Here is a 26,243-nt window from a genome sequence, read left to right on the forward strand (position 1 = left end):
CTGTTGATATAGATCTTTCTTAACTTAAGATGGGGCTATGTCCTGATAACTGCATTGTAAGTTGAAGGTATCATAAATAAAAAATACACTTAATACATCTAACCCAGCAAATATCATAGCTTTCCCTAGCCTACCTTAAATGCGTTCATAATACTTACATTAGCTTACACTTGGGTCATATCTCTAAAGTAAAGCCTATGTTATAATAAAGTGTTGAATATCTGTTATTTGTTGAATACTGTGCAGAAAGTGAAAAAACAGAATGACTATGTATGGATACAGAATGGCTTTAAGTGTATTGGTTGTTCACCCCTGTGATTGTGTGGCTCACTGGGACCTGTGGCTTGCTGTCACTGCCCAGCATCTCGAGAGAGCATCTCACCATATATTGACAGCCCAGGAAAAGATCAAAATTCAAACTTTCAAGTATGGTTTCTACTAGAAGTATCCGTATCGCTTTTGCAGCTTCCTAAAGTAAAAAAGTTGTACGTCGAACCATTGTAAGTCATGGACTGTCTGTATTTATAATGTTAAAATGCATAATTATCGCTATTGAAAGCAATTTTAAGAAAACATCAAAAAATGCAACAATGAAGAAATTAAAAATACTGAATTTTTCATATCAATTTTTGAATGAGGATATTGCAGCTAAAGTGAAAAACATTATACATATCTTTTGCATAAAATAGTTACATTCACCTCACAATCACTTTTTAGAGTGCAAGTAGCTTACCAAAGGACTTATTTTCAACCTTGGAAGAAAAACTCAATTAAAGCTGCAGTTGAACTATAATGGCACCAAAGAGTTCAACTTGACCTCACATGCTAGATGATAATCATCTCTCAAGTGTACAAACAAGGAAGCGTAGTTATCAAAGAATGAGAAATACATTTGTTCAAAGACCATTTACTGCTTTAACAAGAGGTGAAAGCTTGCCAGAAATGTATAAACACCTAACACAGTGCTATTCATAGGCTTAACGTGTTCAAAGACTTGGGGGGCAATTTAAAAATATCTTTGAAGTTGTGAGTATTCATCATCATATCTAATAATGCTTACTTTCTAGAGCCCCTTTCCAAGGAGGGCAAAGCAATTTATCTGACTTATATTCATGACATCCTTGTGAGATAAGGCAACTACCATTATCTCCCTTTTGCAAATGGAGAAACTGAAACACTGGGAGGTAAAATCACTTGAAGTAGGTCAGTAGCTGGCCCAAGAATTTAAGCACACACATTAAAGCTTTTAATTCCCATTTTAGTTTAACTACAGAAAACTAAACAAAGAATCAAAAAACAAGAATCTCATACTTTTTCTCTCTCTTTTTAAGTTAAAGGATAATTAATGGTCAATCAATTTTTTTCTTGTCAGCTTTGGTTAGGAAAAGGGTCGTTGATCAGGCTTTTCACAATAAGTAGTTTCTTATTACATTGGAATGGATGAAATAATTGCAAAGCTATGACGTTCGCTTAACAAATACTTAATGAATAATGGTAATCTGTAACATGTTGCATTGTTCAGGATGTTAAGGTTTCAAAGGTGAAAAACATTCCCCATTTTTAAAGGTCTTCCTGAAGAGAAAGATTATATAAGTAGATTATATATGGCAGTTCAGTATTATTTAAATTTAACTAAATTCTTCATTTTATCCCTCCAATCTATTTCTTCCTCTATTATCCCATCTCTGTAAGTACCACTGCTGTAGGCTCAGTTGCTCAAACCATTAACTGGCCATTACCCATGACTAGCATTCCCCACATTCCACCATATGCTCTGGTCTATTTTGAAAACATACCCTGAAGCTTTTTAGTCTAATTTGTCTCTTTGCAGGTGGCTGTCAACACCCCTGACTAGCCTCTCTGCTTATCTTGTCCCCTACTCACCACCAAATCATTTTCCAGAATATAAGGGTGATCTCTTTTTTAGATTTTATGTATTTATTATTTGACAGAGGGTGGGGGGCGGGGGAGAGGACAAGCAGGGGGAGAGGCAGGCAGAGGGAAAAGGAGAAGCAGACTCCCTACTGAGCAGGGAGCCCAATGTGGGGGCTCCATCCAAGTCTCTGGGATCGTGACCTGACCCTGAGAACAGGATCTGAACCAAAGGTAGATGCTTAACCCACTGAGCCACCCAGGCGCCCCCAAGGGGTGAGCTTAATTATAGTGCAAATTGAATCATGTTTCTTCTCTCTACAACCCATCAGTGGTTTCACGTTGCATTCACAATAAAATCCAGAATTCTTGTCAAGGTTTTGAAGGAGCTGATCCTTGCTTACCTCCCGACATCATTTTACCCTTCTCCTCTTGCACTGTGCTCGAGCCACTCGGGCCTCCTGCTTTCAAGTTCCCAGGACTTGCCAAGCTTTTTGTCACCTTAGGTTCTCTGCTGAAATTTCCCTGCTCCAGCACTTGCAGTTTGTGGCTACCTTCTCATTCTCATCTCAGCTTAGATACTACTTCCTTGGAAGCCTCTCTGACCTTCTTTTCAAATAGGTTCTCCTTCCTATTATGACCTTATTTGGTTATCTTCATACTATGTTTTCCTCGTTTGTAACAAATTATTGGCCTACGGTCTGCCTTTCGTACCAGGCTGTCAAGATAGGAGCAGGGACCACATCATTTACTCATTGATACATCCTTGATGCCTAATAGGTAATCGTTGCTCAATAATTATTTCTTGAATAAATGAGTGAGTGCTGTCAGGACAGAGGACAGACCACTTAAATGTCATTGCTGTGTTTTTTTGTTTTTTGTTTTTTTGTTTTTAAGTTAAGTAATCACTCACCCAATGTGGGGCTCAAACTCACAAACCCAAGATCAAGAGTCACATGCCACTGAGCCAGATAGGCACCCCTCTAATTACATTTTTACCAGCATAGGGGCAAGCGGCTAAGTAGATATCTGCCAAGTAATAATGCCTTTTTTTTTCCAGTTATAAGGTTAATGTAACAGTATCACAAGAAAAGTTGAGAAGTGGAGAACAATCACATTTCAATAAAACTCAAGTATTATTTGGTGTATTTCTTTCCAATCTCTTTTTAGATGTGTGTTTTACATGATTATATCTGATAGGTACATTTTTACATAATTATTTTCCAAATTCCAAATTCTGCTTTTTTCACTCAGTAATAAATCATAAGCCTTTTTCTGGTGATATTACAGCAACTTCAGATCCATTAGTTAATATTGCTGCTTAATGCTCCATTGAATGGATGTACGAAATCGATATAACATTTTGCCTATTGATGGATACTTAAGTTGTTGTCAATCTTTCCTCTGCTATTGTGAATATTATTATGCACAACATTTGCCGTGTTTTTAGATTATCCTCTCAATTACTAAGAGAGCCTGATTAACACGAGGGGTAGTATTTGGTTTGAAGGAGAATCACCCATGCTTGTATAGTGTCTTTGGATAATCCACCTATTTTGCTTTGTCATCCAAAATTTCCCCAAACAGAATTTTTCTTGATCACCATAAACATCTGCTTATGTACAGCATTAGATCTGGCCACAGCTGCAGGCCTTGGGTAAATGTGCAGATTGAGTCACTGAATCTTTCCCAGAGTCTTTCTACTAAAATGAGAGACACATTATACATTCCCTGTCTTATTTCTTCATTCTCTTTCCTATCTTGCTTTCATGGTCAATCAGTTTTAACAAAGCCGGAGATAAGAGCTGACTGGGAGAACAAGATAGGGTGGGGAGTGTGGGAGGGATGGAGGGGGAGAAAGAAAGAGAGGGTGTGGAGGCATGGGGGGGTGGAGAATGGTTAAAAATGCTAAATCTGTTTCTCAGAAGGTTTTGTTTGTGGTTCTAAGTTATAGGGACTGAGGAAATGAACACAGAGCCTGGATATGGACATGGACATTCTACTTTATTCTCTCCTCCTGCATTCATTTGCAGCTATGCATTATAGGTGGAATGGACTGACCCCCGCCTTATCTGGGTGGTTCTGATCCCATCTTCCTTGCCATTGTGATTAGTTCCGGGATGGGTCCAACTGGAACAAGTCCAGCTCTTCACTTTAATGGTTGGGTGAAATTAAGGTCTCTCTCCTTGGATGGGAATGAAGAAGCAAGAACTCAATGTTGCTGCTACTGGTGATTAGAAGGGAAGCCACCGTGAGGACAGAGTCACCGCTTAGAGGCAGAATCCAGAGAAACACAGAGGAGTGGGGGTGGAGCTCCTGATGGACTGTACTTAAAAGTTTGCTCTGCTTCTGGAATTTCCGAACGCATGAACTGATACATCACGTTGTTTAAGCCATTTGAGGTTGAGGTTTTTGTTGCTTCCACTCAGAAGTACCTGTACAGTTGCAGAAGGACTGGCATGACTGCTCTATGATTGCTATCTTGCCAAGTAATCTTACTATGGCCCTGTCCCAGAGAGGGGTGACGGTGGCTTCTGTCCTAGAATGGGATGTTCTCTTCAGCACAGGAGGCCTGCCACAGAGTTTTTGGACCTGCTCTTCTCCCACTTTGTGTTCTCAGGCCCTGGACACAATGATAGGTGGCATTGCCATTTCTGAAGACAGGACTTGCAACTTTTTTTTCTTTTTCTTTCTTTTTTTTTTTTTTTTTAAAGATTTTATTTACTTATTTGACACAGAGAGAGAGATCACGAGTAGACAGAGAGGCAGGCAGAGAGAGGAAGGGAAGCAGACTCCCTGCTGAGCAGAGAGCCTGATGCGGGACTTGATCCCATGATCCTGGGATCATGACCTGAGTGGAAGGCAGAGGCTTTAACCCACTGAGCCACCCAGGCGCTCCAGGACTTGCAACTTTCAGATAGTGTATGTTTTTTAAAAAAGATTTTATTTATTTATTTGACAGAGAGAGATGCGCAGAGAGAGAGGGAACACAAGTAGAGGGAGTGGGAGAGGGAAAAGCAGGCTTCTTGCTGAAGAGGGAGCCCAATGCCCGGCTCGATCCTAGGATGCTGAGATCATGACCTGACCTGAAGGCAGACACTTAATGCCTGAATCACCCAGGCACCCCTCATATACTGTATTTGCAAGTAAATGTTCTCCTCTTAGAAAGGTTTTATAACTACCAAATGCCACGGATATGGTTTGTGAAGATTTATAGTATATAATATTTATATAATTTAACATAGACATATTTTATTTTAAAATTGTACAATAGAATTTATAAACATATGAATAATAAAATATATCAAATAGCAGAGGCACAGAGGCTGTAATTCTGAGGCAGAAGCAATTAGGACAACAGCCCCAGGCTATTCAGGGATATAGGTCCAAAGGCTAGGAATTTGGAACCACAGGGTGAGCTTGGAGTGTTTGTTCTTGGAGGTGAAAAAAATGGTGTGTGTGGGTGTGCATGAGACACGGGAATGAAAACTCGCAGTTCTCCTGCCCTTCTCCGTCTCCCACTCCCATTCTGTCCTTTCCCCATTACTAGCTCTCACCTTACTCAGCTGGTTGTTTCCAAAAGAGAGATTGACATGAAGGACGTTGTAACCAAAGCAAGAATACCCGTCTAGTTTAATTTTGTCTTAAAGTTAATGTTTTAAGAGTTAATGCATGTTATTGGGTGACTGTCCAAGGTGTTATTCCTGTGATGGAGTAAGTCTTCCTCTGGTATTTTTTTGCAACAAACTGACTCTAGCAAAAAATGGCACTGCTGATGATAATGCTTCTGCGTGGTGACTCCCAAATCAACAGGGCTCCCCTTTGCTGCCAGACATAATGGTGTTCCTTAATCAGAAAGATTGTTTTGGGGGTGCCTGGGTGGCTCAGTGGGTTAAAGCCTCAGCCTTTGGCTCGGGTCGTGATCCCAGGGTCCTGGTATGGAGCCTCACATCTCTCTCTCTCTCTCTCTCTGAGTACTCTCTCTCTCTGAATACTCTCTGAGCCTGCTTCCTCCTCTCTCTCTCTGCCTGCTTCTCTGCCTCTTTGTGATCTCTGTCTGTCAAATAAATAAATAAATAAAATCTTTAAAAAAAAAACAAGAAAGAAAGATTGTTTTGACCTGTTTATTGATGGAATTTTCTCTTATAGTGCAAGATATGGAATTCAAACTGAGTTATATAGAGAGCAAAGGAGAGGAACAGAGGGAATGGTTTGAATTCACCAGTCTCTCTACTTTTCTCCATGCCAAGCTTCACTTTGCCTTTTCCCAGCACTAACTCTGATCTTTCTTGGTTGTTTGGTCTTTGTCTTAGAGATTCAGATGTTGATTTTTTAATAGGGCACAAAGACCCAGCTATATTATTCTCAATTTCACACTATTTATACCAGTATTTCCCAAAGGTGTTCTGTAGGATGTTTGATTATTTTTTTCTGTTTGCTTATTCATGTATTCGTTCATCTAATAAACATTTATTGAGTACCTGTTATGTTAGGCGCTGTTATGTTAGGGAATGCCAGGCACTGGGTGATCAAACCTCAGGGTCCCTGGCAGTAAACTGGAGAAGACACATAGTGACAAGGAAGCCAGCAAATATGTAATTACAGAGTATGAACGAAGTGAACAGGGTGATGGGCTAGGGAGGACTTATGGAGTGGGTGGAGGAAAGAAGTATATGTATTTGGATCATATTTTGTAGGAAGATCTATGAGAGAAATTTCATGAAAAGGTTGTGAGAGAGTGGAAGAGAGAACTGGGCATGATTCCAGGTTTCTGGCTTGAGCAAATGGGATAAATACAGATGGGATTTAATAATATGAGGAAAACAGGTTTTTTTTTTTTTTTTTTTTTTTTTTTTTTTTTAAAAAAAGACACATTTATTCAGCGTCATGATCAGACTATTACATTTAGCAATCAACAGCATGGGTGCAAAAAAAAAAAAAAAAAAAAATCTACATTAAAACCCTTTGTTGGAATGCTTTACACTTTCCACAGAACAGAAACTAAAATAACCTGTTATACAATTAGTCACAAATACAGTCCTCGAGTTTTTTTGCCCATACACATGAGTATTGTCTAAAACATGTCTTCTTTGTAGCAGCTAGGCCCTGCCACCACTGTGCTTGGCTGAGTTCACAAATCTGTTGTAACCTGTAGCTTCCCTGTCACTTCTCTGGCTCTCCTCTCCTGCTAAGCTTTGTTTCCTGGCAGTAATTAAAACCTTCTGCCACTGCCATAGCTGCTGCTGCTGCTGGAACCACCATAGCCACCTTGGTTTCGTGGTTTGGCGAAGTATTGGCCTCCACCACCATAAGGGCCAGAGCTTCTGCCTCCAAAATTGCCTCCTTTCATGGGTCCAAAATTTGAGGATTGATTGTTGTAATTGCCAAAATCATTATAGCTTCCGCCACCTCCAAAGTTGCTTCCATCATTACCAAATCCGTTATAGCCATCCCCACTGCCACCATATCCACCACCACCTCGACTGCCACCAAAGCCACCTCGACCACTGAAGTTTCCTCCGCGACCAAAGTTGTCATTCCCACCAAAACCACCTCCACGACCACCACCAAAGTTTCCAGAACCACTTCGACCTCTTTGGCTGGATGAAGCACTAGCCATCTCTTGCTTAGAGAGCGCTTTCCTTACTTCACAGTTGTGGCCATTCACAGTATGGTATTTTTGAATGACAATCTTGTCTACAGAATCATGGTCATCAAATGTTACAAAAGCAAAACCCCTCTTTTTGCCACTGCCTCGGTCAGTCATGATCTCAATCACTTCGATTTTCCCATACTGTTCGAAATAATCTCTTAGATGATGTTCTTCAGTGTCTTCTTTAATGCCACCAACAAAAATCTTTTTCACAGTTAAGTGGGCACCAGGTCTTTGAGAATCTTCTCTTGAGACAGCCCTCTTTGGTTCCACAACTCTTCCATCCACCTTGTGTGGCCTTGCATTCATGGCTGCATCCACCTCCTCCACAGTGGCATAGGTGACAAACCCAAAGCCTCTGGAGCGCTTCGTGTTCGGATCTCTCATTACCACACAGTCCGTAAGTGTTCCCCATTGCTCAAAATGGCTCCTCAGACTCTCATCGGTTGTTTCAAAGCTCAGACCTCCGATGAAGAGCTTCCGCAGCTGTTCAGGCTCTTTGGGAGACTCTGACTTAGACATGACGGCGGTGGGAGGGGAGACTTTAACGATGCTTACTCGGCGGCGTCCACAGGCAGAAAGCGAGGAAAACAGGTTTTTTAGAAAAATCAATGATCCACTGTTTTCTTGTTGAGTGAGATGAGAAATGTCTAAGTGGAAGTATTTATAGAGTTGCCATAAATCCTGGTTTGTATATAAGCAGGGCCTGCTTGTGCCGATCATTTCAGTGTAATAATTATTTTTTTTTAAGATTTTTTTCTTTGTTTATTTGAGAGAGAGAGAGAGGGCAGAGATAGAACCTCAAGCGGACACTGCACGGAGTGCAGAGCCCAATGTTGGGCTCAATCTCAGGATCCTGAGATCATGACCTGAGTTGAAATCAAGAGTCAGACGCTAGACCAGCTGAGTCACCCAGGCATCCTTATTCCAGTGTAATTATTAATCCTGTCCCTTCTTATTCTCAAGAATCTCAGTTTGTGCAATAAATTACAGGGTGATGTATTGTAAGACTAGATTTGGTCAACTGGAGAGGTGTGATATTGCTTATAATAAAAATACATATTGGTCTCCCACCCTATTTCTGGCACAGAGCTCCTAAAACATTTGGAATTTCCTGAGTAATAAGAGTGATAAAGATGTCTCGATATTCTCTAACAAACCCCTTTTAGCCATACCTTAGTTTACATCGATAAGGTAACTTTTGGAGAGCAGCTAAGGATGGGTCTGTTTGCTAGGGGAATCACCAGGTACTTAGGGGTTTGGAGCTTTCAGTCCCCTCTCCTCCCTGACCAGCGTATGAATTTAGAGCCGAGGTCATGTGCAAGGGCTCCTTCTTTCTTCTAATACTCAAATAACTCTTTGTTGAAAATTTGAAAATAATTATTTTATTTTAGTAGCATAAAAACATTATACTATACCTACTATTAATCTGAATTTTATATAGGATAAAATCTAGGGTGAGCAAGATCTTTGACACCCTCCTTTAAGTTATGTCACTTCTGTACTTCCAGCCTCACTATGTCCCAGGTGACTTGTTCTTCTTTCTAACCTTTAGTGGGTGGCAGGAGAGGAGTGATAGCCGTGCTTTCATTTTACTGAAATTTAGAGTATTAGCTTGAGTGTCTTATGGGATTTCTCCTTTGGGAGCTCTCCCACAGTTTGATCTTACTGTTTGAGTATTCTTTTTTTTTTTTTTAAAGATTTTATTTATTTATTTGACAGACAGTGATCACGAATAGGCAGAGAGGCAGGCGGGGGGAGGGGGGAGCAGGCTCCCCTGCTGAGCAGAGAGCCCGATGTGGGGCTCGATCCCAGGACCCTGGGATCATGACCTGAGCCGAAGGCAGAGGCTTTAACTTACTAAGCCACCCAGGTGCCCCTAGTACCTAGTATTCTTTTTTTTTTTTTAAAGATGTTGTTCTATTATTATTTTTTAAGATGTTATTTTTAAGTAGTTTCTACACCCAACATGGGGCTTGAACTCACATCCCTGAGATCAAGAGTTGCATGCTCTACTTACTGACTGAACCAGCGAGGCACCCCTAGTGCTTGTGTATTCTTAATTTGAAAACCAACTCTTATATTCCAACAGTTATGAGTGTGGTAATGCAGAGACTATGGCTTTACATGTGAAATCTGAATTCACATGTGAATCTGGTGCAGAAAATCAGATTTATTGTCCCTGAAAATAGAAGGAACATTGAATTGAGAGAGGATATCTGGGCTTAAATCTCAATTTTGCAACATAGTTTCTCAGTGACACTGGGTAATCCACTCAACTTTGAACCTGTTTCCTGATCTCTAAAATGAGCTTACTAATATCTGCTCTTTCTAACTCACAAAGATTTCTACAGATTAAATTAGGCAAACCATGTGAGAGTACGCTGCTATGCAAATGTAAGTGACACAACTTCTTTCCTTAAAAGAAATATTTTGAGTCATCCCTTCATGTTCTGAAAATGAGAATAAAGGAAATTCATCTATATCCATGCAAGTGGCCTGATACTAATGTTAGGAATCTGGGGCAAAGTAGAAAATACAAAGAATGATATACAGAATTTCAATTACTTAGAATTCAACTAACCCAAACCTTTAATTAATCAGGATTAGCTTTTAAATTTTATGATTCTAAACCCCAGAAGAAATTTCTTGGATCTGTCTTATGATTCATCCCGTGGTCCACCCATCTACAGTACGTCACAGCGGGTAAGTGTGAGGACGATGTTGGAGGGAAATGTAGGATGAATGGATCCTTGATGACACTGATGCACTGCTGTCTTTACTTACTCTGGAATCCCCTGCCCCTAGACTTTGTTACATGAGATTATAGATTTCTTTGTTGTTCGAGGCTCCTTCAGTTGGGTTTAATTATTATTTACAACCCAAAGCATGTCAGTATATTTGCCTCTACTCATTTTATATGAGATAATCTTTATTCTCGTTGAAGATAGGCTTTTATGAATCTTTGATCCCTTCCTCACTAGGACAACACCCAAAGCCACAGATCTTCCCAGAAGCAGCACATAGTAGAAAACATAAAAACAAAAGTCCATTCTAGAATGAGACATTTGTCTCCGCACTCACTTCATCTATTCTGTGGAACTCCTGATAATTGACTCTGGTCGTCTGAACTTGGGTGTATCTCTGCCTTTTTTTTTTTTTTTTTTTTTTTTTTGCCTCTGCTGCTGATTTGAGTTTGGCCGTAGATTGTCTAAACCAGGACAGTCTTTACCTATTTTAACCTCATCTTCTCCCACCTTCTCACTTGTATTTGGCCCAGCTCCTCTTTTCTTTACTAGATAACTGCATAATTACATATTTCATCCCTGGGAATCGTTCCTATCCTTACTCAAGCACAGCAGGAAATCATCATTCTAGTGTTTTCATGAAGCTGTTAAAAGATTATGGAAATTTACATGTGAGAGCAAATGGCATCGAAGTCTAGCAGGGTACCTCGTTTCCCAAGTCTCATGGTAGATGATGGCAGTGCTAGATTCAACCCTGAGTCCGTTTGTCTCCAAGTCTCTTTGGCTGCTAGTCATCATGTTTTTAATTTTTACTTTCAAAACAGGAATAAAATCATACTGAACTTGAAAGAGAAGTCTTATTTAATGTCTTAAAAATCTAAACATACACTTACCATGTGGTCTAGCAATCACACTCCTGGACATTTATCCCAGAGAAATGAAAACTTACGTCTTTACAACAACCTGTACGTAAGTGTGCCGAGCAGCTTTATTTTTGATAGCCCCAAATTGGAAATAACTCAAATGTCCTTTAGTGCGTGAGTGGTTAAAAAAACTGTCCATCGGTACCACGGGGTGTTACTCAAGAAAAGACCAATGATACATACAACAACTTGGACAAATCTCTGGCATTACGCTGAGTAGAACAAGCCAGTCACCCAATGTCAGGTATTGTATGATTCCATTTCCATGACATTCTCTAACAGAATTACAGAGGTGGAGAACAGATTAGTGGTGGCCAGGAATAAGGATGGTAGAGAAAGGGGAGGGTGTGTGTATCTATAAACTGGTAGCATGGAGGAGATTTTTGTGACATAGTGTCATGTCTTGATTGTATTGGGGTTACATTAAGTCATATGTAATAAAATGACAACTATAGACCTACAGTTAAACCAACATCATTTTCCTGGTTTTGATGTTGTGCCATAGTTATGTAAGATGATGCCATTAGGGGTAAGTAGGTGAGTGGTATTTGGGACTTTTTCTTATGAATTGATAATTATCTCAAAATAAAAAGTTAAAAAAACTTTAACTCCGCTCGCCCTTCCTACCCCACTCCCCTAGTCCAGCTTGTCACCCAGCCAGAGACCAGTATAAGGGTCCAGGACTGTCTCAAAATGTAGCCGGATGGCATACCGATTAGTTTTTGAGTTGAAGCTCCTCAGGGAAGAGCTGATGCAGGGACACTCAGACCCTCCTCTGTCCCTGCTTAAAGCAGGAAATATATCTCCATGTGAAAAATACCCCCCTTCCCCCCCGCTTTAAGGAGTAAAAAGATATCTTTACCACCAGAGTTAGGAACTTTAAAGCTGAGAGAGCTGTAGAAACAAACCTGATTACTTTTTAAAAAATCTACTATCTTGGGGCACCTGGGTGGCTCAGTGGTTTAAGCCTCTGCCTTCGGCTCAGGTCATGATCTCAGGGTCCTGGCATTGAGCCCCACATCAGGCTCTGCTCAGCAGGGAGCCTGCTTCTCTCTCTCTTGGCCTGCCTCTCTGCCTACTTGTGATCTCTGTCTGTCAAATAAATAAATAAAATCTTAAAAAAAAAACAACAACAACAACACAACAACCCTACTATCTCAGCCTAAATTCTGCTTAGAATTTCTTACTAATTAAAGCTCCCAAACATCTGTTTTCTTTATTCTGTCAACTCCTCACAGATTTATTGTCTCTTCATTTAAAATGTATGGAAACTGCCTGCCCTGGTCATTTCTTTTGGTCTCAATTTCACTATTGGACCTCCATATGTGTGTAATAAAACTTTGGCTTTTTTCTCCTGTTGGTCTGTCCCATGTCCATTCCTAAGCCAGTTAGAAGAACCTGTGAAGAGAAAAGGAAATTTCTTCCTCTGGTACATTAGACTCTGTTCTTTCCCTTCCCCCCAAGTGTAAGCAGTCTTGGAGTCCTGTCCACCCGTTCTACTCGTGAGGATGTGTCTTTCTGCCTCCTCCCTGTGTCATACCCCCAGCCTGACCTTCTGCTATAGTTGAAGGTCTGGTTGGCTTCCTATCCATCACCTATCTTTTACAATGCTGGTGACTTCGTTAAAATATGAGTCAGATTTCCTTATTTCCCTGCCCAAGAACTGTCAGTGGCTTCCTGATGCCCACAGCTTCAAATCAACTCTTGCTTGGCAAACAAGAGTCCTCAGTTCCTGTTCTTCCCACTTTTTAAGAGCAATAAATATGCATGTATAAATAAATAATTAAATAAATTCATAAATAAATCCTGGAGGTGTCTCCTCCCCATTTTTGGTAGATTAGAAGACAGTGGCTTAGCAAGTCAGAGTGAGTGCACCGGAAGGACGAGCTGACCCCAGTCTTCGGGCTTCAAAGTTTCTCCCTTTCTATCAAGGCCACTCTCTGACCAGGGAGTGTCCAGGAGACATTGCTGTTCCCTGTTTCCTAGAGTATTATGGGCCCCTTTCTCCTGGGATATTAGCCCTGGGCCATCTGTGCAGGACCTGAGCTGTGGGATAAGGAGAGTTTGGTGACAACGCACACTACACTACTTCTCTGCCTTTCAGCTGTTCTCCCATAACCTTTATTTTATATATCTTCCATGCATATATGACACTTAGGTGTATATGCCTGGAACTACCTACCATTCATGATGCACAGGCCCGCCAAGCATCTGGCATCCTATAACCACCCGTAATTATCAGCAAGTGTGCCCTCTGCTGGCTCATGCGCTGTGTGGTTTTTACCACCTACACTTTCCCGGTTCCCGCCTTGACCACCAGACAGAAACAGATGTGCTATGGTTCATTTTGACAGAACGCCCCCCTTCAGGGGCGTTCTCTGTCAGGGAACTTCCCACATTGTTTCATAAAACCAGTGGTGAGGTTGCTTCCTTCTCGCCTCGCCTAGACTGGGAAGCTCTTTGAAGGATGAGATGGTTTCGAGAGGAGTTTTGTACTTCGGATGCTCGTGGGAGCCTTGCACATGGCTGTTGCTCAGGACACATTTGTTAAATGAGTAAATAACTTGTGACATAGGTCAGGGCCCGTTAAACAGTGATTACTATCTATAGCAGTGCTGATTATGATGAGAAACCTTAATGAAATCAGCAAGATAAGCCACATGAACCAGAATTGTTGATACAGCAAAATCAATGACCAATACATTAACTCCTCTTCAGACACACACACACACACACACACACACACACACAGGCACAGGGCCACGTGAACACACACACGCCTGTCTGCACCATACCCAGCACATAGTGTGCAGCCCGTTCTCACACTTAGACTAACACACTGCAAGACTGGGGTCTCTGTCCTTTCTTCTCACAGATGTCCCCACTGGGGGTTTGCTCCCCTCCACCTACACATGGTGCTTCACATCTGCTTCTCGAGACTGAGATAGCTGACACGGGACGTAGTGTGGTGCTTAGCTGTTGACAGAGTTAAATAAATATTCCTTAAAGGGAAACCTACTTTTTTATGTGCAAAACCAACTGAATTTCGGCCACCAAATCATGTCCTCTAGCTCAACACCAGCCATCAGAATAAAGACAGGTCATTCTTCACATTGATAGATCTGGAGTCACAGAACTCTCTCTCCTTACTAGTAGGTGAGTTTTAATGTGCTGCATGGATTCTCTGACTCAGATGCATTGCTTTTGTAGTAGCTTTCGGCCCTAAAGGGGCTTTCTTGAAATTTGAACTTAATTATGTACAAGAAAAGCCTAAAGAAGGCTGTGTTAACTACCTTATTTTTCTAAGGAAAATTTATTTATAGCTAAATCTAAAGTTAAAAATTGAGTTAGTCTTATGCATTTCTAATGGCTTTATGAAAAAATAAGGAAAATAAATTAGATCTTAAATTTTGAAGTCAAGATAATGAAAAAGGGTTAACTTACTTATACTTCATCTTTATTATAGTATCTAAAATTGTATGCCAGATGGACACTGATGAAACAATGATTTGCTTTCAACTTCTTTTTTTTTTTTTAAGATTTTATTTATTTATTTGACAGAGAGAGAAAGAGAGAGAGAGAGAGAGAAAGCACAAGCAGGGGGAGCAGCAGGCAGAGGGAGAAGCAGGCTCCCCGCTGAGCAGGGAGCCTGACTAGGGGACTCCATCTCAGGACCCTGAGATCATAACTTGAGCCAAAGGCAGATGCTTAACTGATTGAGCCACCCAGGCACCCCTCACTTTCAATTTCTAATCTAAAGTGGGAATAATTACACACAGCAATTTTCTGATTTTAGGTAAGAAATTTTCCTGGTTTGTTATATTTTCTATCCTCTTTGGTTTTCAAACTACTTTATGAATACTAAGTAGGTGCATAAGCAAAGAGAAACTATTTTCACAAAGCCATTTTTTTCCCTTTTAAATTTATGATCTGTCAAAACCATAATAAGGCTGAAAAATTTTGCCTTAGCCATTTTATTTTTTCTCAACAGTAGATGGCAATATCTGTTCACCTGTAGCAACAACCTCAATCACAGTTCTGACCATAGACTTTGATTTTCCCTCTCTCTCCTATAGAGTGGAATCAGTCTATTTAAAACTGTAAAATCGAAGACAGAAGCAGTTTGCATGTCTTTTAAAATTTTGGTTGAAGGGACACAAAAGTATATGAGTAGATGAAAACTATGCCTTCTTTTACTCCAGGGTAGAGGGGCTGGCGGTTCTATGAAAGGCGATTAGATCCTGTGAACAAAGACAGCCTACAGGTAGACAGTCTGAGGCAAGAACAAGAGGTTAAGCTAACAGTTTTTAGCTAGTTCTCTTAAAATTTATGCTTGGATCTTGTTACATACCCATAGAGATTTTTTGCTTATTTAAAAAAAAATTCCAATGTGTGGTTTCGCCTAGAAATTTTTAGGCTTTACATGTTTTTATTTTTTGAGAAATAAAACAAGAAATAAAGAAATAAAACAATGCCAGTTTTGTACCCAATGCCCATGTTTAAGGAAGTAAATGGGGGTCAAAGAAGTAAGTGGGGGGGAGGGTCAAAACTAGAATTCAGGAGAAGCTTCCTTCACATCTGACTCTCCTGATCTCCTCAACCAGAGCAGCTGCATTTTTTTTTTTTTTTTTTTTATAAAGTGGATGTCTAAGGTGTGTTTAAAGAAACGGCTCCACAGTTTCAAACATTTCAAAAATGACAATTAATGGCCTATAAAAATAGCTGCTCTACAAGTTATACATCTTTTCTTCTGTGACAGAACAAGAAACAAATCTTTTTTTTTTTTAAGGGGTAATAGGTAATTGTGTCCTCCTTAACATCTAACATCATCTATGCCCTTGAGAACTCCAGTGTGTGGTATTGTGTGCTATGATGAGAGAAATAGATCGACATACCACAACATTCTAGATTTTACTGTAGGAATTTCCATAATGAGAGTTATCTTTGTTAGAATCTATCTTGAATATGGAACAGTTGGTATTAATTTGATTGTTTCTTGACTATAACTTTTTTTTCAACTATAACTTTTCTGTAACTCTTTTATTTATTCATTTAAAAATAAGTCAGCCTTTTACCAGAATAGTTCCATTGATTGCACAACTGAAACTAATATAAAACTGTATGCTAATTATATTGGAACTGACAAAAAAAGCAATTCCATTGATAGTTGCTCTTTGGAGGACTCTGGATAGGAAAACAGTTCTGTTTTGGACAGAACTGGGGAGAAGCATGGCAAGATCCTATTACCACATCGCCAAGCAGCAAGCTGTATGCAAAGTACAAAGAAAAATAAAAATAAAAATTGGGGGCATACCTGATGGTATCAGATAGGTCTAGCTTCTGTGACGTCACACTGATCAAGATTTCACACTTTTTCATGGACCACATTAATATCAGGTCAATTTTCATTAAAAAAAATGACTTAACTTTTTTTTTAAGTTTATGTATTTATTTGACAGAGAGAGAGTGAGAGAGACAGTGAGAGAGGGAACCCAAGCAGGGGGAGTGGGAGAGGGAGAAGTAGGCTTCCTACCGAGCAGGGAGCCCGACGTGGGTCTCTATCCTAGGAGGCTAGGATCACAACCCCAGCTGAAGGCAGATACCTAACAACTGAGCCACCCAGACACCCTAACTTTCCTTGTTTTGATAGTAATGATTAGCCTCTCAGAATAAAAATATCCAATTATAATATATAAAAGGATTATAGTCCTTTTAGATTCTTTTTAAAAAGTAGCTCGTTTTAAGGTAGATTTTAAAAATAATGTTTTGAGGAGTCAAGGAGGAATGAGATACAATCTATTTCTAGGTCAGTCTGTGTTGGTGACTGTTGATGTCAGTAGAAAATTCCTTAGGATTCTGGAGATTTGCACTGATACTTGAATTCCTATTAAAGAACAGGTCTGATGGCAGTCTGTCTCTCTCATTATTTAAGAGGTCTATGGCATGTGTGGTTAACTGAACACAGTTACTGCATAAATAAAGTAACCACATTCCATGAAGTTTTGATGGGTTTATGGTCAAATGAAGGAAATTATCTTGGCTATTTCATGGTGGATCTTTTCCATAGAGTACGGCTGTGTTTCTCTCATTATTTCATGTGAAGTGATGGGTTTCACAGTAGAAACTTAACTATTTTTAGGATCACTGGACATCTGACCAGTTTTACTATTTATAACAAGTCTTCCTTAAGCACAGAACCAAATTTCATCATTTCTTTTATCATCTTAATATGCCTGTAAATGAATGCATTATAGGATCTATTATACTTAGCTGAGGAATATCTACAGTGTGTATGTACATCTATGTATAGTTCATCATAGGAAGCAGCTTGAATTTCTTTATAACCCAGGGACTCTCATTTATCTTATTTCACAACAGCCTTTTGCTGTTCACCTAGTTTTATGGCCCCTACTATGTACAAAGAGAAGTGTTAACCTAAGAACAGGCCTTATGACTGTAAACTCCCCCACATCAGAATACATTAAAGGTTCAATTTAATATTATGCATCTGTGGGCAGCTTTGAACAAACAGAGCGTGATGGTTCTGAGTGTGAACTGGTAAAGCCTGCTAATTTCTCTTCCTTTCCATTCACTCTTATCTCAAATTCTCCAAGGTGGAACTTTTATCTGCATGTTTCCAAGAAGGAGTTCAATTAATAACAGAGAAGAATTAAGGCTGATAGGATCATTTCATGTCTTAATTTAACTCTTTTAAATAGACTGCTGGGAAGAAAATACCATTTTCATGTTGGCTTTTTTTATTTTCTAAATTCCAGGGTTTTTTTTTTTTTTTAAGGTTTTATTTATTTATTTGACAGAGAGAGAGAGATCACAAGTAGGCAGAGAGGCAGGCAGAGAAGCGGGGGAAGCAGGCTCCCAACTGAGCAGAGAGCCTGATGTGGGGTTTGATCCCAGGACCCTGAGATCATGACCTGAGCCGAAGGCAGAGGCTTAACCCACTGAGCCACCCAGGCACTCTAAATTCCAGGTTTTTTCCATTATTTGTTTTGTTATGTTACAGATTTATTATTTCCTCTCAGTAACTTATCCCAGGTAATGTGGTATCTGATCACTTAGCCACATAGCATAGACCGACTTTAACTTGAGATGAATAATATTTAAAATGTAATCTGCCTACAGCTTGCTCAAGCCATGGGTTCTCCTCCCTGTTCAGAACAATGACCTCCTGTTTGGGTGTCCCTGTTCGAGGCACCTCATGTATCATCCCCTCCAAGCTTTCTCTTTTAACCCCACCTTGTGTTATCCTTCTCCTGTCAACCATGCCTTATGCCCTGGGTCCTGCTTTAGCTTTTCCCCACCGTTGGGAGAGCCAGGGTGAAGGAGAACCATGCAGCCTACATGCAGCCTACATGCAGCTGGCTCACTCCATCTTTTGAGACTTACTTAAATGGATGTAGCCCTTCCTGCTGTACCTAGTGGGAAAGGAAGTATTGCTTGCCCACATCCCATCCCCCCTATGCTTGAAGGCTTTGGGGGGAGGCTATCTGTTTCTGGAAGTCTCTATGTTGTGTTTATCTTACTGTCTTTCCTGCCTGCTTTTGTATGTGTCTTCTTCCTAGATGTCATTCAAATCCTTTCATTGCCCCAAGTCCTGACAATTCAGGGTTACATGTGAGGTTTTATGAAATGTTTGGGGCCTTGAAGCTGTGTAAATACAGCTGAATTTCAGATATTTCTATTCTCAAAAGCCCTTGACCATTTCTGCCACCAGGCAGTTGGTGGTCTCTGGACTGAGAGGAGGACCCAGAGCTCCCTTTCTTCTTCCTTCAAAGTCCGCCCTTTTTCTCAGACTAGCATGTGCTCCTAAACTCCCCAAAGTCTTGTTCTCTTCTTATGTAGAACAATTTTCCTCCCTTTGTCTTATTCGTGCCTCATTCAAGCTGTACCCCAAGGGTTCTTTCCACAGCTGAAAGGGCACATCAGGATTCTGTGTCTCACCAAGCAGAGACTGTTCTCTTAGATGAATTCGGCTACTAGTTCTTAAAGTAGCATTTATTTCAATTGATGTAATATAATATTAAATTTATGTATTTAATGTTCTATGCTACATACTAATAGTTACTGGATTAATATCCCTCTAGAGATATTTATACAGGGGATTCACCTGAGGAATTGGGAGTCTTCCCAAATAGTTTCTGGACTACTTGTGGGCCCTTTTGGAGAGATATGTCTGAGAAGGAGAGTCAAGGTTCATAATGAAAATAGAGGTTAAGTAGGTACCTGTGCTAAACTATTTAGGTGCATTATTTTATTTAACCAACAATTTTATGAGGAATCTATTGTGTGTTAGGAAATAGTTTCCTGTGAAGTAACTCACCCAAGGTCACATAGGCAGTGGATTCAATCTAGATGGGTCTTACTCCAAAATCCCGTGCCCTTCACCACTAGGCACTATGGAACTTTTATCCATAGACTAGTTCATTACATTCTTTCAAGGGCACAAGTCCACTGACCTCAATGTGTTATTTTTTTTCCTAGTCAGTAAACAATGCATTGTTTAAACACACTCATTCCGTATATACAAAAAAGAATCAATTTGTTGTGGGATATGTTGGTTGTGTGACAAGTTTAAACCAATGATGAAGTTTTGAGATAGTGTAATATTGCCTAAAAATTAACTTCAGTTCCTTTATAAGTATGTACTGTGCATAATACACAATATAATATAAAATGTATTTTTCTCTTTATTTTCCTGAACCTGTCTCAATATCAAAAAATTGGAAATTTTTTCTTTGTTAAACTATGGTAATGTGGTACACTTTGTGTTAAAGTTAAATATGAGAAAACAATACTTCTAATTATAATATAATTGCCTTTATCATGGTAAAAAACAGAGATTTTTCACAAACACATTTATAAAGTCATCCCGTGGCACGAAGAAGATGATTTTCAAGTAATACATAAAGAAAAAGTGTCCAACTAAAATTTAGTTAAAAATTTTCCAGTAGGTAGTACATTCACACTATTCAAAAATCCAAGTTATGAAAAGGTAAATCGTGAAAATTTCCCTTCCCACCTCTAGCCTTCTCTTGTATTTCCTGAACCCGGTCACAATGGTTATATTCTTATGCATTCAAATATATATTTTTATTTTTATTTCCCCATATACATAAATATTAGCATATTTAAACGCTCTCATGTACTTTGCTTTCTTAATAATATATCATGGAACTTTTCCCATATCAGTACTTAAAGAATTTTTTCCTTTTCTTTTCAGCTGAATTATATTCTTATACAGATGTTCCATACTTTATTTAGGCAGTCCTCATCTAAAGGACATTCAGCTTTTTTCAATCTTCTGCTCCTTTAAACAGTTTTTCAGCAATTAATTTTGTATCATTTTGCATGTATGTGAGTACATCTGTAGGAAGTGGAATTATTGGATCAAATACATGGATTTATCATTTCTTTTTTTTTTTTAAAGGAGAAAGGCATTTCTTTCTTTTTTTAAAAGATTTTATTTATTTATTTATTTGACAGAGATCACAAGTAGGTAGAGAGGCAGGCAGAGAGGTGGGGTGTCGGGGAAGCAGGCTCCCTGCTGAGCAGAGAGCCTGATGCGGGATTCGATTCCAGGATCCTGAGATCATGACCCGAGCCGAAGGCAGAGGCTTTAACCCACTGAACCACCCAGGTACCCCTGCATTTATAATTTCAATAAATAGCATGTAATTGCCCATGATAGAAATGTAACTAATCTGCAACATACAGTATAACTAACAGTATAGTAATACTCAACCAATGTATAAAAGTTCCTATTTACCCATAGCCATGTTAATAGAGTGCTATCAAACTTTGGTTTTTGCCAACCTGGTAAGTGAAAAATGGTACCTTAGATGTGTATTATTTTACATTTCTCTTGTTACAAACGAGGCCAAACTTCTTCTCATGTATTTAAGAGCAGCTTATATTTCTTCTTCTGTGACTTGGTCATCTCTTTTGTCCTTACCCAGAGGAGCTCTGGGTCCTCCTCCCAATCCAGAAGAGAGCAACTGCCAGTGACAGGAATAGCCAAGGGCTTTTGAGAACAGAAATATCTGTAATCTGAATATTACAAATTAAATTATAAGTGAACTTTTTTCTATAAAATTACTGTTTTTTGGGGTGCCCCAGTGGCTCAGTTGGTTAAATGTCTGCCTTGGGCTCAAGTCATGATCCCAGGGTTCTGGGATTCAGTCCCGCATCAGACTCCCTGCTCAGCGGGGAGTCTGCTTTTTCCTCTTGTCTTCCCCCCTGGTCATAATCTCTCTTTCTTTCTCTAAAATAGAGAAATAAAATCTTTAAAAAAAAAATTACTGTTTTTTTTTTTTTCCTTAGCAGTTACTATTTGGAAGATTTGTCTGTCATATCTGTATTGCAAACATTTTCTCTAGTTCCACTCCTCAGAGGTAACCCGAAAATCAGTTTGGGATTAGAATAAACATATAGATCAGTTTGGTATTATTACAATTTTTTCAGGGGGTGCCTGGGTAGCTCAGTTCGCTAAGTGTCTAACTCTTGATTTCAGCTCAGGTAATGATCTCAGGGTCCTGGGATCAAGCCCCATGTCACCCTCCCTGCTAGACAGGGAGTCTGTTTGTCTCCCTCTCCCTCTGCCCCTCCTTCTCTCTCTCTCAGTCTCAAATAAATAAACAAATTTAAAAAAAAAATAATAAAAATTTTTCAGAATTGCTCTTTCCAATCTAGAAATAAGGTCTGTTTCAGGTTTTTCTAACCTAATTTATTATTTTTGTTTATTTTATTATTGTGATTATAGCAGTCTTGAACATTTCTTTTATATTTATTTCTAGGTATTCTGGAGATTTTTGTTGTTACTATTTTCTTTTTGATTCAGAAGTATCCTCTCATCTTTCTCTAGTTCAATGTTTTAGTGTTCTGGTACATAGATCTGCGGGTTTGTAACTATTCTGAACTTTTTGGGGGGAGGAGGATCTCCATGCCCCACGTGGCTATTGGTGGCTGAAGAAGAGCAAAGAGAAAGGCCAGCATGGTTCTTATTTATTACTGTTAAGATGAAGAACTTCATCCCTTTTAACCTTCTGTGGTTAGGAAGGAAATGTTCCAATTCTAAAAGCATTATTCCTTAGTATGAATGCCTAAATGCCTAAATGAAATTATGAATGCCTAAATTATGAATGCCTAAATGCCTAAAATGAAAAGGCAGTACAAGTCCTCCAATTTGCTTTAAGTGGGTTAAAAATGAAGATAGTGGTTTTGGAAGTTTTTCCTTGGATTAAGATAGACTGTGAAATAGAAGTATTTTGGGACACCTGGGTGGCTTAGTCAGTTAAGCATCTGCCTTCAGCCCAGGTCCTGATCTCAGGGTCCTGAGATTGAGCATCAGGGCTCTCTGCTCAGTGGGGAGTCTGTTTCTCCCTCTCACTCTCCCTCTGTGCTCTCTGTCTTTGTCAAATAAATAAATAAATAAATAAAGTCTTAAAAAATAGAATTATTTTTGTGAAATCAAGATTTTTTTTCCCCAACGATCATATTTCCAAAAAAACTGTCTTATTTTAAAAAGTGTGAGCCTTCATTTTATTCTAAATACCAGCTGTTTTGGACAGTAAAAACCCATATCAAGTTAGTTCTGTGAACTGAGTATTCTCCATACCCAGAGCTAGTGTAAAGCTCATGACATTTAGGACTTTTAATTGGTCAGATGATCACAGTTAAGGCAATTTCTTAGTCTGTGGGAATTCCAGTGCATTAAAAACAAATAATAGCAGCAGCAATATATTGTGGGGGAAAGTTTCAACACCTTTGGCTATGGCAAATTTTTACTTTTGTCAATACCAAGTCACCCTGCTTTATTAATTCATAATGGACTGATTTTATGTTTATATAAGCAGCTGTGGGTTTTTAAAAAAAGATTTCATTTATTTATTTTGAGAGAGAGACAGAGAGAGCATGAGCAGGGGAAGTAGCTGAGGCAGAGGGACAAGCAGATTCCTGGCTGAGTGTGGGACTCCATCCCAGGACCCCCAGATCATGACCGGAGCCGGTCAAGACACTGAACTGACTGAGCCACCTGGGCATCCAAGCAGCTGCAGTTTTTAGGGATTATGCCATACCTTTTAGTTTATGTTCAACAGTAGTGTCCAAAAAGCTTTTATTTATTATTTAAAAAATCACCTGTGATAGTATGAATTCTGACTGTGTTGTCCTTTTCTTGTTGCCTTTTCCTTCTTCTTTTGAAATTCTTTATTCTGGGGATTTGCAATTGACCCCAGCTTTTCATATGGTCTGCTGGCCATGCCCCTTTGCTCACAATGTGGAGAACATGTTTTTCTGCAAGTGAATGGTCAGGTGGCAAGAATGCGGCTTCTGTACCTCAAACATGGTAGCTGGTTTAGTGATTTATCTGATGGGAAATTTTCTCTGGAGGAGTCATGTTGATGATGTTCCTATAATTCAGCTACCTCTGCTTCATTGAACACAACTAAAGCAGGTCTGAAAGCAAATGGGAGACAATGTGGTAAACCACAGGCAGAAAGACAGAGCTCTTGAGTATTCCTGACCAAATAAAGGCCTGACAAGGAAGAATATGTGTTGACAGCATTTCTTGGGACATGCTTCAAGGATCACATTAAAACATTTCCACAGGGTCCAGGCTTCAATCAGCAGAAGGTGTTCTTATAGCCCAAGTACCATAGGGTCGAGTTTTCCAGTGACCCCAGCCTAGCAGCCGATATAGGGGTTGTTGGAGTAATTAAACAGATTTCATTAAGTGTCAGCAAAAGCTCCTGGCCAGCTATTAGAAAAACTTTTATGCATTATTACAGTCAGGTCCTTCCAAAAACATCCAAGCTAATCTAATTGAATTGAATATTGCAGTAAGGAAACATTTATTAAAACGGAAGATTTGTTCTTCTGCCTTAAGTGACAATGTTTTAAGAAATTCTGCTTTATTCAATTTGTAAGATAGATAAGTGGCTGGCATAAATTCCTCTCAAGGACACTTTTCAGACAGATGTATGTACTCTCTTCTAGAAGTTTTACTGACCTTTGGATTCATATTTACCTAACGTTAATTATCTACTATGTTAGGCATTGAATTCTAACAAACTCTACCATAGCTATTGTTCTCTCAATTTTATAACTGAGGAAGGGGGACTCAGAGAGGTTAAACAATTTATCCCGGATCACACAGCTATTAAATGGGAATAAACACAGGTTGAAAGAAGCAAGCTAATTACATTCCCTTCTTAATTATTTTTTAAATACATTTTTAAAAAGCAGTTGGGTGGCTCAGTCAGTTGAGTGACCAACTCTTAATCTCAGCTCAGCTCGTGATATCAGGCTTGTGAGTTCCAGTCAGCATTGGGCTCTACGCTGGGCATGGAGCCTACCTTAAAAAAAAAAGCAGTTGGGGGGCACCTGGGTGGTTCAGTCGTTAGGCATCTACTTTTGGCTCAGGTCATGATCTCAGGGTTCTGAGATGGAACCCCTTGTCAGGCTTCCTACTCAGAGGGAAGCCTGCTTCTCCCTCTGCTACTCCCCCTGCTTGTGTTCCCTCTCTCTTTGTCTCTCTCTGTCAAATAAGTAAAATATTTTTTTAAAAAAGCAGTTGGTATTATGTCAGGTGTGTATTATCATCATCTCATTACCGAAGCCATATTCTATTTGATGTGAAAAATTCTTATGTTAACAAAATTACTAGGAATTTTTTAATGGAGTAATAAAACTACTTTTTAAAAATAGACTTCATTATTATTTTTTAAAGAGAGACAGAGAGACCACAAGTTTGGTGGGGGGGCTGTGGGAGGGGCAGAGAGAGAGAGAGAGAGAGAACCCTAAGCAGGCTCCATACTTAGCACGGTGCCCGACATGGGGCTCGATCTCATGACACTGAGACCATGACCTGAGCCAAAATCAAGAGTCTGGCGCTTAACTGACTGAGCCACCCATGTGCCTCAATAAAACTCTTTTCTTAGGGCACCTGTGTGGCTCAGTGGGTTAAAGCCTCTGCCTTCGGCTAAGGTCATGATCCCAGGGTCCTGGAACTGAGCCCCACATCAGGCTCTCTGCTCAGCAGGGAGCCTGCTTTCTCCTTTCTCTCTCTGCCTGCCTCTCTGCCTACGTGTGATCTCTGTCTGTCAAATAAATAAATAAAATCTTTAAAAAAATAAAACTCTTTTCTTATCCTGGTTAATGTACTATATATTTATCTTTCCTTTTTAAAATAAAGATTTTATTTATTTATTTGACAGACAGAGATCACACGTAGGCAGAGAGGCAGGCAGAGAGAGAGAGAAGCAGGCTCCCTGTTGAGCAAAGAGCCTGATGAGGGCTCAATCCCAGGACCCTGAGATCATGACTTGAGCCGAAGGCAGAGGCTTAAACCACTGAGCCACCCGGGTGCTCCGTACTGTATATTTTTCTATTGATTTTACCAACATGGAAGAAATGGGAACAATTTGAATAAGAAACATCTCTCCACAGGCAACAAGGTGAGATATTTGGACTGTGGCCATTATGATAATCTTTAGAGACCATGGCTTTTATTTTACTCTCATAACTCATGGAACTCTGGAGAGAAGCATCAAAGTAGGAACAGGCATAGTTGCAATGGTTGCGGGAGGGCAAAAATTTGACAGACAAGAGCTTATAAACAACTTCATAAACAACCTGGTTTCTCTTAGACATTCTTTGGGTTATTTGATGATATCTCCTTGATATTTCAGTCTTAAGAGCTCATTGAACTCAGAACACTGAAATGAGACTGTCGGTTCCTCTTAACTTAAGCTGTCTTCAAGTTAATGATATCGACTAGACAAATAATAATCTTAAAAACGAATTCTCCAATTTTTCTGGTAATCCATGCATTCTAGTGTCAGGTGGTTATTTATTTTTAGGTAGTTTTTTTTTTAATTGCACAGTGTCTAAAATAGTAGCTAGCATATGATAGGCATTTAATAAATACTGAGTGAATAAAAGACTAAAACATGAATCCATCTGTTATCATCAAAGGAGATGGAATTACAAGAAGCCTCCTTGAAAAACTGAGATTAATTGAGACTAAGGGAA

At 39.5% G+C, this 26,243-nt stretch overlaps 1 protein-coding gene across 1 annotated transcript; it reads right to left on the reverse strand.

Moving 5' to 3' along the window:
• Positions 1 to 6,802: 6,802 nt before the first annotated feature.
• On the reverse strand, positions 6,803 to 8,105 carry LOC131824887 (heterogeneous nuclear ribonucleoprotein A1). Its single transcript, XM_059163527.1, has one exon. The coding sequence runs from the start codon at positions 8,045 to 8,047 to the stop codon at positions 7,085 to 7,087; it is 963 nt and encodes a 320-aa protein (XP_059019510.1). The 5' UTR covers positions 8,048 to 8,105; the 3' UTR covers positions 6,803 to 7,084.
• Between the last annotated feature and the right edge of the window lie 18,138 nt (positions 8,106 to 26,243).

This window comes from Mustela lutreola, chromosome 2, assembly GCF_030435805.1.
Source record: "Mustela lutreola isolate mMusLut2 chromosome 2, mMusLut2.pri, whole genome shotgun sequence".
Classification (NCBI taxonomy): Eukaryota; Metazoa; Chordata; class Mammalia; order Carnivora; family Mustelidae; genus Mustela; species Mustela lutreola.